This window comes from Sus scrofa, chromosome 3 (assembly GCF_054392235.1).
Source record: "Sus scrofa isolate SSC_HxYL_T2T_F1_AM1 chromosome 3, Sscrofa_HxYL_maternal_Yorkshire_Landrace_v2.0, whole genome shotgun sequence".
Taxonomy (NCBI): Eukaryota; Metazoa; Chordata; class Mammalia; order Artiodactyla; family Suidae; genus Sus; species Sus scrofa.
Window position 1 is genome coordinate 7,999,797 of NC_139385.1, and position 12,229 is coordinate 8,012,025.

At 42.3% G+C, this 12,229-nt stretch overlaps 1 protein-coding gene across 36 annotated transcripts in view; it reads left to right on the forward strand.

Moving 5' to 3' along the window:
- STAG3 (STAG3 cohesin complex component) overlaps positions 1 to 10,394 on the forward strand; it is a 35,776-nt gene extending 25,382 nt beyond the window's left edge. For 20 of the 36 annotated variants that reach the window (XM_085016578.1, XM_085016583.1, XM_085016592.1 and 17 more), the window contains 6 exons: positions 8 to 165; positions 7,749 to 7,923; positions 8,157 to 8,258; positions 8,563 to 8,638; positions 9,655 to 9,714; positions 9,994 to 10,394. In XM_085016578.1, coding sequence (XP_084872704.1) covers positions 8 to 165; positions 7,749 to 7,923; positions 8,157 to 8,258; positions 8,563 to 8,638; positions 9,655 to 9,714; positions 9,994 to 10,002 — 580 coding nt within the window. In that variant the 3' untranslated portion in view covers positions 10,003 to 10,394. The remainder of the gene's footprint in view (positions 1 to 7; positions 166 to 7,748; positions 7,924 to 8,156; positions 8,259 to 8,562; positions 8,639 to 9,654; positions 9,715 to 9,993) is intronic. The other 16 variants (XM_085016584.1, XM_085016594.1, XM_085016602.1 and 13 more) reach the window with 1 other exon arrangement.
- The last annotated feature ends 1,835 nt before the right edge of the window (positions 10,395 to 12,229 follow it).

The following is a 12,229-nucleotide window of genomic DNA, read 5'->3' on the forward strand; positions in this document are numbered from 1 at the left end:
TCCTTAGACTGTCCTACCTGGAGAAGTGTCTGCATCGTGTCTCCCAGGCCCCTGGCCATCCATGGGGCCCCGTCACCACCTATTGCCACTCCCTCAGCCCTGTGGAGAACACAGCAGAGGCCAGTCCTCAGGGCTACCCCCGCTCCAAGAAGAGGCGCATTGAAGGTAAAGTGCTGTGGATGTGGGTATCGGGGGCTCAGAGCCGCTTCCTGATCACTGCTACCTAGAAAAGCAGCATGTGGGCTTTTGCTTCCTTCAAAGTCTTGCGTTTGGTCATATATCCCATTGAGCACCAGATATCATTAAGGGTACTCATTTTTGTCATGGTTTATCTAGCTAACTAAAGATGGCCAACATGAAAAATAAAATAGAAACTAATGATAAAACCAAAGATTGAACAAGAAATCTGTATAATTAGGATGCCCCTCCTTGACATATTATTTTCCAATTTTTAAAGATTTTTACACAACCTTCATTTTTTTTTTACTTTCGGGTCACTACCTGTTGTAATTTTCCTGTTTTTTAAATTTTCTTTTTTAATATAGTCTCATCTTGAGCAGTAATATCCTAGAAATCACACGTTGATGTGTTAGTGTTTTCTAGTGTACATTTGAAAATACTAGTAGTCATTCCCCATCCTGCCCATTCCCTCAGCCTAGACAGTATAACTAATTTACTTCCTGAGCTTGCCTCTTCTAGACATTTTGTATAAATGGAATCATATAATATGTGGCCTTGTATGTCTTCTTTTACTTAGCATAATGCTTTCCAGTTTCAAACATGCTTAGCAATTACCAGTTTTTCATGACTTTATTATTATTATTATTCTTACTAGCTCCTGCACCCATGGCATATGGAGGTTCCCAGGCTAGGGGTCAAATCAGAGCTACAGCTGCCAGCCATAGCAATGCGGGATCTGAGCCGCGTCTGTGACCTACACCACAGCTCATGGCAATGCCAGATCCCTAACCCACTGAGCAAGGCCAGGGGTCGAACCTGCAACCTCATGGTTCCTAGTCAGATTGTTTCCACTGCGCCACGATGGGAACTCCTCTTCATGACTTTTTAATTTTTTGGCCACACCCACAGCATGTGGATGTTCCCAGGCCAGGAATCAAACCTGTGTCACAGCAGCCACCCAAGCTACTGCAGTGACATTGCCTATTCTTAACCTGCTGTGACACAAGAGAATTCCCCTGATAACTTCTTATGGACAAATAATATCCCATTGTACAGGTATGCCACATTTCTATTTGTAACTTCATCAGTTTATTGACATTTGGGTTGTTTTTACTTTCTGTTATACGTAATGCTGCTATAAACATTCATGAGTGTAAGTTTTTGCATGGATGTAAGTTTTCACTTGAGATATACCTGGGAGTGAAATTGCTAGATCATATGGAAACTATGCATGTAACTTTATGAGAAATTACCAAATTGTGTTCCAAAGGGCCTATATCATCTTACAGTCTCAGCAACAACATATGAGGCCCCAGGTTCTTTATAGTCTTGCCAACACTTGTTATTGTCTATGTTACCCATCGACTAGTGAATTGGTGTCTTATTCATTGTGATTTAAATTTGCATTTCCCTAAAAACTAGTCGTATTGAGCATCTTTTCACATGCTGTTAGGTATTGCATGTCTCCTTCAGAGAAATGTCTGTTCAAATCTTTGGCTCATTTAAAAATTTAGTCGTCTTTCTCCCCCCCACCCCCCCGGTTTTTTGGCCATTTCACAGCACATGGAGTTCCCAGGCCAGGATTCAGATCTGAGCCACAGTTGTGACCTATGCCGCAGGTGTGGCAACACTGGGTGCTTTAACCCACTCTGCTGGGCTGGGAATCAAACCTACCTACTGGTGCTGCAGAGATGCTGCCAATCCCATTGCGCCACATCAGGAACTCCTGGGTTGTCTTTTATTAAGTTGTAAGAGTTCTTTGTATATTCTAGATAAAAGTTCCTTACCAGATAGAGAAAATTTTCTCCCATTCTGTGGATTATCTTTTCATCCTCTTGATGGTATCCTTTGAAATACAAAAGTTCTTAATTTTGATGATATTCACCTTATCTTTTTTTATTCTTTTAAAATTTAATTTTTGTTTTATATTGGAGTATAGTTGATTTACAGTGTTGTTAGTTTCAGGTATACAGGAAAGTTATTCGATTATACATATAGCCATTCTTTTTCAGATTCTTTTCCCATATAGTTTATTACAGAATTTTGAATAGAATTGCCTGTGCTATACAGTAGGTCCTTGTTGACTATTTTATATGTGGTAGTGTCTATATGTTAATCCCAAACTCCTAATTTATTCCTCTCCCCCCACCTTTCCCCTCTGGTAACCATAAGTTTTGCTTTTCAAGTCTATGAGTCTCTTTCTGTTCTGCAAATAAGTTCATTTGTATCCTTTTTTTAAGATTCTACATGTAAGTGATATCATGTTTGTCTTTCACTGACTGACTTCATCTAGTATGATAATCTCTAGGTTCATCCATGTTGCTACAAATGGCATTATAAAAAATATTCTTTTTATTGATGGGTAATATTCCATTGTATATATGTACCACAACCTTATCCATTCCTCTGTCAGTGGACATTTAGGTTGCTTCCATGTCTAGGCTGTTGTAATTAGTGGTACAGTGAACAATGGGGTGCATGCATCTTTTTGAATTATGGTTTTCTCCTGATGAACACCCAGGAGTGGGATTGCTGGATCATCTGGTAGTTCTATTTTTAGTTTTTTGAGGAACCTCCATAATGTTTCCATAGTGTTGTACCAATTTACATTCCCACCAACAGTGTATGAGAATTCCCTTTTCTCTGCACCCTCTCCAGCATTTGTTAGATTTTTGTTGGTGGCCATTCAGGCTGGTGTAATGTGGTACCTCATAGCACTTTTGATTTGCATTTTGCTAATAATTAGTGATGTTGAGCATATTTTCATGTGTTTTTTTGGCCATCAGTATGTCTTTTTTTTTTTTTAGCTTTTTAAAAACTTTACTTATTCATTTATTTTTGCTTTTTTAGGGCTGTGCCCACAGCATGTGGATGTTCCCAGGCTAGGGGCTGGAATCAGAGCTACAGCTGTCAGCCTACACCACAGCTCACAGCAACACCAGATCCCCGACCCACTGAATGATGCTAGGCATTGAACTCATATCCTCATGAATACTAGTCGGACTTGTTTCCGCTGTACCACAACTAGAACTCCCCACCTGTATGTCTTCTTTGGAGAAATGTCTATTTAGATCTTTTTTTTAAATATTGAGCTGCGTGAGTTTGTATATTTTGAAATGAATCCCTTGTCAGTTGCTTCATTTGCGAATATTTTCTCTCATTCTGTGGGTTGTCCTTTTGTTTATGGTTTATGTACATTCTTATTGCCATTTTGTTAATTGTTTGGATTTGTTATTTTTCCTTCCCTTTTGTCCTCCTCTCATGTGGTCTGATGACTGTTTTTAGTGTTGTACTTGGATTGGTTTTTTCCTTATTTGTGTATCTGTTGTAGATGGTTGGTTTGCAGTTACCACGAGGTTTTGTTTTTGATATAGGAGTCTGTGTGTGTGTGTGTATGTGTAGTATGATTGTTATAAGTTCCTGGTCTCTTAATTGCAAATGCATTTGCAGTATCCTGCATGTATCCTACTAGTTTTGGTAGCATATTTGTGTATGGATGATTTCCTACCTTTACTATATGCTTGGCTTTACTAGTAAGTCGTCTTATTTGTAACTTTGTTTCTAGTTGTGGCCTTTTCTTTTCCACCTGGAGAAGTTCCTTTAATATTTGTTGTAAGGGTGGTTTAGTGGTACTGAATTAGCTTTTGATTTCTCTTTCAAATCTGAATGAGAGCCTTGCTGGGTAGAGTATTCCTGGTTGTAGGATTTTTTTCCTTTCATCACTTTTATATTTAAATATAAAATATAATATAATATAAAATATAAATATATTTATAATATCGCTCCTTCTGGCTTGCAGAGTTTCTCCTGAAAAATCAGCTGGTAACCTTATCAGGGTTATCTTGTATGTTATTTGTTGCTTTTCCCTGGCTGCTTTCAACATTTTCTCCTTGTCTTCAATTTTGGTCAGTTTTATTAATATATGTCTCAGGGTGTTCCTCCTTGGGTTTATTCTATATGGTATTTTCTGTGCATCCTGGATTTGAATAAATGATTCCTTTCCCGTGTTAGGGGAGTTATTGGCTATTACCTCTTCAAATGTTTTCTAGCCCTTACTCTTCTCCTTTAGGCACCCATGTGATTCTGATGTTGGTTTTTTTAAAGTTGTCCCAGAGTTCTCTTAGACTGTCTTCCTTTCTCTTCATTCTTTTTTTCTTTTGTACCTTAGCAGTGATTTCCACCAATATGTCTTCCAGCTTACTTATTCTTCTGCCTCCAGTATTCTGCCATTGGTTCCTTCTGGTAAATTTTTTATTGTGGCTGTTGTGTTCATCTTTGCTGGTTTTAAGTCTTATATATCTTTATTAAACATTCCCTGTAATGTATTGATCTTTGCCTCCAATTTTTTTTTCTGAGATCTTGGATCATCTTTACTATTACCCTAAAGTGTTTTTCATGTAGGTTGCTTATCTACATTTCACTTAGCTGTTCTTCTGGGAATTTGTTTTGTTCCTTCATCTGGCTCATATTTCTCTGCCTTTTCATTTTGTCTAGCTTTCTGTGTGATCTCCTTTTTGCAGGCTACAGAGTTGTAGCCTCTCTTGCTTCTGGCGTCTGCCCTCATGTGGTTGGAATTGATACAGGGGCTTGTGGTGGCTTCCTGATTAGAAGGGACTGATGCCTGCTTTCTGGTGGGTGGGACTTTGTCTTTGGGTGTGATTAGAGGCAGCTGTGTCCCTGGAAGGACTTTAGACATCCTGTTTGCTGTTGGATGGGGCTGGGTTCTCATGCTGTTTGTTGTTTGACCTGAGACTTCTCACCCTTGATGGGTGGGGCCAGATTTTTCCAAAATGGCAGCTTCCAGGGGCACTCACTCCAATGATGATTCCTGGGACTGCTACCTCCAGTGTCCTGCCCCCATAGTGAGCCACAGCCTACCCCTGCTTTCCCAGGAAACCATCAGAGACCCACAGGTAGGTCTGACCCAGATTCTTTTTTTTTTCCTTTATAAGGCCACACCTGTGGCATATGGAAGTTTCCAGGCTAGGGGTTGAATCAGAGCTGCAGCTGCTGACCTACTCCACAGCAATGCAGGATCTGAGCCGCAACTGCAACTTAGACCACAGCTCATGGCAATGGCAGATCCTTAACCTACTGAGCAGGGCCAGGGATCAAACCCATGTCCTCATGGATATTTGTTGGATTTGTTTCTGCTGCACCACAATGGGAACTCCTAGTGCATGACTTTGTAATGGTTTCTGTATACCACCTAAAATTATCCTTTATATACCAGGAAACTCTGTCTTTAATAACTAACAAATGCTTGTTAAGGACCTACTATATGCAAGATATTGTGTTAGGTGTTTTAGAGGCCATGAAATTCTTCAAGCAGCTTACCATCTAATAGGAAAGAAGATACATTTATAGAAAATCTGAGTTATGTCACCAGTAAGTGATAATTTCCTGGGGGTTTGAGAGGGTTTGACAGATGAATGCTATAGAATTCGGGGAAGGAAAGTATCATTTCAAGTTTAGTTGATCTATAAAGAAGATGGAATTTAAGCTGGAGCTTGAAAAATGTGTAAGATTTATATAAGCTAAATAGTGGAAAAATGAGTATGATGGGCTAGTAGAATAGCATAAGCAAAACGAAGGTAAGCATTCACCCAAGCACATAGATATGTAGTTGGCCTACCTGAAACAGGGGGTTTGTAAAGGTAGGATAAAACTGAAAAGATTAGTTCCATTGTTCATTCAGCAGGTGCTTATGAACACCTTGTTCTGGCAATACAGCAGGGAACGTTCTTTAGAATCATGTAGGGTAGTGATATGTGCAGTGGTGGTGAAGCAGGGAAGATGGGGAAATACTGGTGAGGTGGGGATTACAACCTTGTGAAGAGTGATCAGGGGAAAGCTTCACAGAGAACATGAATTAATGACAAAAAACTAAAGGAAGTGAGGGGGATGCCTGGTGTATATCAGAATAGCAGGCAAGAGGGTGCAGCTAGTCCAGAGGCCATGGTGGGATGTGCCTGGCATGTTCAGAAAATAGCAAGGAGGCCAATATTGCTGAATGGAGATTGTATAGACATGAGACCAAAGAGGTTGTGGGAGTCCAGAGCCTATGAGCTAGAATAAAACTCAGAGTGAAATGGGCAAACATTGGAGGATTTGAGCAGAGAGCGATCTGCTTTATATTTTAAGGGGTTCCTTCTGACTGATATTTTGAGAACTGACTATAGGAGGGGCAGAGGTGGAAGCCAAGGAGCTGGTGAGGGGACTGCAGTAGGGGCCCAGGCAAGAGATGAGAGTGGGCGAACTGGAGGGTGGGGGAGGCAGGAGGGTGAGGTGGCAGGGTAGTGAGAAGTGGCCAGATTCTGGACATATTTCCAAGATATCACAGATAGTACCTCCCTGACAAAGTGCATGTGGGAGATAAGACAGAAAGGCGGTTAAGGGTGACTCCAAGGATTTTGGCCTAACAGTTGAAAGGATAGAATTGATAGCAAATGAAGTGGGGAAGGCTGTATGAAGTAAGATCAGGGCTTTGGCATGAGCCATGTTTTTTTCAAGTGAAGATGTTGGACAGGCAGCTGGGGATAGGAACCTAGAGCGAAGTGGCGGGGAGTGTAAGAGGGAGGCAGAAGCTTTAGATGTGGAAGTTGGTATTTTAAAGCTCTGAACCTGAATGGCTGAGGAAGCCAGTGAAGATGGAGACAAGAAGAGGTTCCAGAGCTGAATCCTTTGATATTACCCAAATAATAATAGGTTGGGGAGATTAGGAGGAGCTGTGTGGGGGCCCAAGATTTCTTTGGAACACAAGTTCATGGGTGTGGCTCTTCCCTGTTTCTATAGCCTTCTGCTTAAACCAGTAGCAGCTCGCTTTCTGGTTATTTGTTTCGGTGTCCAAAAAGGCCATGGGAGGGAAGATAGTGGGGGTATGAATATTTAAAGTTGACAGATAACTAATATCAATTTGACTTATGTTTTAAACTATCATTACCTGGATTTTCTAAGACATTAGGGCTTCTTTGTCCTCCTCCACCTCCTTAGATGGCTTCAGAAGAGTCGTCAACATTTTGAGCCCCATTTCTTCCACTTATCCTTCATATTAGAACTATGCTGACATTGCAGTCATCTCATTTTTTTCTGGCTTTTATAAAGTCCCGTCTCCCATTTTTCTTTCTCCTTAGCCTGTATACTTCCTCCCTAGATTTTGGCCATTCTAAGCTTTTCTCACTGTAGAACTCTTGAATGAAATCCTGATCTCAAATGTCTTCATTGATTAACCAAGACCTCTCAGTCTCAGGGACTCAAGTGTTTGCTCACATTTAGGTTTGTATGTTACTGTTTGTGTGGTGGAATGCATATTTATGTCTCTTTCATCTTGTTTTCTAAGCTGTGTAGTGAGTTTTTCTTGGACAGGTCCTAGATAGCATTCTAGAAGCCTTACTTTTTAGTACGTAGGCTGTGCTCATTTTTTAGCCATAACATAATGAGGCCATCTAGGTTTTCCATTCTCTTCTTTCCTAACTTTCCCTTATCAATCCTGAGCAGGTCTTGAAAAGCTAAAAGCATCTGTGGCAGTACTTGGTCTACAGTTAATTTGAGCCTCTGCTGTTTTGCAGACCCCTCCAGGCAGCACAGAGAGGACATCTCTGCATCCCAAGAGGAAAGCGTACAGCTGATCAGCATCCCACCCACACCCACCCTCACCTCGACTGCTGTGAAGAGTAGGCAGCCCCTGGTGGGGTTGGAAGAGAGGGAAGAAGAAGGCAACTCAGAACTGGCGTTTACCCAAAGGTACACCCCGGGGAGAGCCTGGCTGTGATTTCCCAGTTTGGTGTCTCACCATTTCTTTCGTGTTGTTCCCTCCTACAGCACCCCTTCATTCTCACGTTCTCTGGTCCTTCCCCACTTTTTTAGCCTTAATATTTTCTTTTTCTCTCCATTCTCACCTTTTTGATGGTCGCTTTACCTCCTTTTTTTACTCTTTATTTTTAACCCCTGTCGTTGATCCTACTTCATTCCCACAGCCAGCCCCCTTTAGGTACCCAGAGGTCAAGGCCCTCAAGTCCACAGCATTTTGAGACTCCACTCAACCCTTCAGGCCCTGGGCTGGGCAACCGACTGACCCGGTGAGCCTTTCCCATCATTTTCTGTCCTCACTTCAGATCTGTCACCCACTGTGAGGGGATTCTCCTCTCATCAGTGCTTCTGTGATGGTCTCTGTGGACTTGTCTTAACCACAGAACACACACTTCCTTCCAGTATAATATGGAGTCCTAGTGTGTAAAACTGATATAAATAGAGCTGCTCTGACTGAAGCACGGGTGGGGACCTGGAGCCCTACTCTGCTTACTGCCCACCCTGCTCCCCTGGGTGCCTCTGTGAAATTCTCAGGGGTTCTTGAAAACCCCTGCTCTTTGCTACCGCTTCCAGACTGAGCCTGATGGAAGACGATGAAGAGGTAGAAATTCAGAATGAGTCCAGTGAAGAGTGGCAAGATCCAGCCAAGGTAAGCAGAGTGACGGGCCCTTTTCTTCTAGAAGTAGAAGCAGTTGAGGATCTAGAATCACTCTCCTCTGTCAGTCTCGCTGATGCCTTATCCTAGAAACTGCCCAGGATCTTTTGAAAGAATCATAAAGGAGGAGGGAGGTTTGTAAGTAGCCTTTCACTTTGTGTGGACCTTACTTTTATTAAAGAAATAGAGAAAGGAAATTTTAGTTATCAAAAGGGACTTGAGGTAGCAGTCTCCCTCTCAATCCTCATATAAATATTTTGCCTCTGACTCTGTTAAGAATTAAAGGTACTCCTAGAGCTAGGGATGGAAGGTCACCCAGTCCAGCCTTGCAGCCCATTCACTAAGTCTTCATAACACATGCGCACAACAGGCACACCCCTTGACGGGCTGCCGCAGTGCCTCTTCCTCCACTCACTCCCTTTTCTGCCCTAGCTTGCCTGCTGAAGCTAGTACAACATTGTAGATCAGTTGGAGGAGGAAATGCTGCCAGTTCAGTAGGAAGAGCATGGAGTCAGAGTGAGGGGACCTTAGAGTCTTCAGATCCACCACTTTACCAAGTTAGCTCCTTAACCCCTCTCAATCTTATCTTTAAAATGGACCTCTTACACAAAATACAAAGTGAAGGCACCTTTTAAACAGGAAAAGGTTATGTTGCTGTTACATTCTGTTGTCTGCTCTTTGAGGAGAAAGGGCACAGAGAGCAGAGGCGAGTGGAGGTCTTATGTGCAAAGGGAAGACCAGACAGCAGGGCATCTGTTAAAGTAGTCTTTCCTAAAGTCCCCTTAGGAAAAATCCCATTCTGTAGTTCCAGAAATGAATGAATTTAATAAGAGTTGCAGTCAGCAGGCCAGGAAAGGAGGCACTTCTCTGATGACTCTGATCCTGCTGTTCACTCTGACTTTGCTTCTCTTCCCTCCCTGTCACGTGAGACCGGAAAGGACCTTTGTTATTGTTTGCAGGTGAAGGGAGTGGGGAGGGACCTTTTTGACTTTTGACCCCATTCTTTCTAGCAGTCTTCCTCCAGTGAGCACAGGCTGGACCTCTTAGATTCTACAGAACTGAGCATTGAGGTGAGTGTCCCCAAAACAGACTATAAAGCAAGTTAAGAGGAGTCGTGCTTCCTTGGGAGATGCTGGCAAGGAACCCACGTACCTGTCACATAGGTGGAAAGAAAGGCCACAGCTCCTGGCCCACTGTCTCTGCTGTCTTAGGGCTGTAGGGGTATCCTGGGGGGAGGGGCTGTGCAGGAAGAGAATGAGAATTGTTATCTAGAGGACCTTGCAGTCATCTCTTTACCCTTTGGTCTGTTGTCATGCCTCTGTATTTTACTTTTATCTTTCTCATCACAGGATTTCTGACATGACCCCGTGCCCCTCCCATCTCCACGACATGACCACTTGGAAAAGGCAAACAGGAGAGAGAGTGAAAGGAATCATTACTTCCCCTCCCCTCATCTCTCAAGGGAAGGAGAGGTGGGCTGTGCCTTTCTAACCTGACCTTTCTCTGATGATGCTGGGATAGAGAAGCAGAAGCCCCGGTCCTCCCTGATGCATTGTGGCTCTGTCCCTCTGTGTTTGAGCAGAGTGACTGTTTTCTGCTGTTTGGAGGGGCAGGCGCTTTACCTCAGCATTGGAGAGGGTCACTGCCTGTGTTGAATGAAAGGAACCTGATAGTTTTTCTGTATTTGGGGAACATCTTTCCTGGCCTGTTTTGTGCACTTCTGGTTAGCTGAATAAACACATTGGAGTCAGTTCCAGGATGTGGCTTGAAATTGTTAAACTGATGGAGGTCAGGTTCTTTGCTGAAGTCTTAAGTGGCTTTGCCTTACCCCATGGTCCAGTGTACAGGGGCCGGCACTGCACACCACCCAGGTAGGCTGGCTCTCAAGGACATACAGCTTTGTAACTGGGAAACTGGTTACCTTAAAGTAGTTTATCTCGTGGAGACAGTGTAGGCCAACGAGGGGAGGTAGGTAGCATTGGATTGGATGTAGGGTAGACCTTCCTATCTCATCTCCACTGAGGCCAGGGCAGTCCACATATCATTGTAGCTTTCACCTAAGGGTTCTTTACAGAAATGATTTCCTGCCCATATCCCAAAGACACCTGTCATAACTTGAACTTTCATAAATTATTCTGAATGCCCAAGTCCTCAACCCCACCCTCTCTTGATCTTTGCTTCCCCAGCTAGTTTCTCACCAGTACTGGCAAGTCATTCTCCAAAGTACATCTTTGATCTGTGTCCTCTCTCTGTGCCACCATCATCTCTCACCTAGACTGCCACAAAATAGCCTCTGGGTCCTTGCCTCCTTGAAGCTGACTTGTTCTCCTTCTGCTTCTTAGAACAGCACAGAACCTCTGTTCTTTCCTTTCTCTCTGAAAAGCAATCTAATACATAAAGATGCTGTTGTCACTTTATTTTTTTCAAAGATTTTAATTTTTCCCTTTATAGGGGATTTACAGTGTTCTGTCCATTTCTACTGTATAGCAAAGTGATCCAGTCATACATATATTTTTTTCTCCCATTATCCTCCATCATGTTCCATTACAAGTGACTAGATATAGTTCTCTGTGCTATACAGTGGGATCTCATTGCTTATCTACTCCAAATGCAATAGTTTGGATATATTAACCCCAAACTCCCAGTCCGTCCTACTCCCTCCCCGTCCCCTCTGGCAACCACAAGTCTCTTCTCCAAGTTCATGAGTTTCTTTTCTGTGGAAAGGTTCATTTGTCCCATTTATTAGATTCCAGATAAAATGATACCATATGGTATTTGTCTTTCTCTTTCTGACTTGCTTCACTTAGTATGAGCGTCTCTAGTTCCATCCTGTTGTCACTTTGTACTTTCACTGTTTGCTTCAGTGGTTTAAGGAATTCTTCAGCTTCTTCTTTTAGACACGAGCTTCAGTTCTTCCCTGTCTGGGCATCTGCTTTAATATCAGCTTATCTGTATAGTCTCCCAGGCCAGACAGCAGTCATCCAGCTAGTGATTTCTGCAGAAGGAACCATCGTTTCCTGTGATTAGGTCACTCAGTCGGACTCATTTATTCCTCCTTCAGCCTTCCTTTCCTTCCCTCCCAGATAAAAGCTAGAAGCTTTTTGTGAGTCTCTTTTGGAAAGCCAGCCTTACCAGTGCCCTAGGGATCATTACCTTATAATCAGTGGAACAACTTCAGAGAGAGGAGCCTTTTCTTTTTTGATTTAATTTTTATTTTAGATTTTGAGAGCACAGTGGATACACAATGTTGTGTTAGTTTCAGATGTACAGCAGAGTGATTCAGTTATATGTATACATGTGTCCATTCTTTTTCAGATTCTTTTCCCATATCGGTTATTACAGAACATTGCATTTGCTGTATATAGTAGGTCCTTGTTGATTATTTGATAAATAGTAGTGTGTATATGTTAATCCCAACTCCTAATATATCCCTCCCCACCTTTCCCCTTTGGAAACCACAAGTGTGTTCTCTGTGGCTGTGAGTGTTTCTGTTCTGTGGAAAGGTTCATTTTGCCATATTTTAAATTCTGTATGTAAGTGATATATATAGTATTTGTCTCTTTCTTACTTAGTGTGAGAATCTCT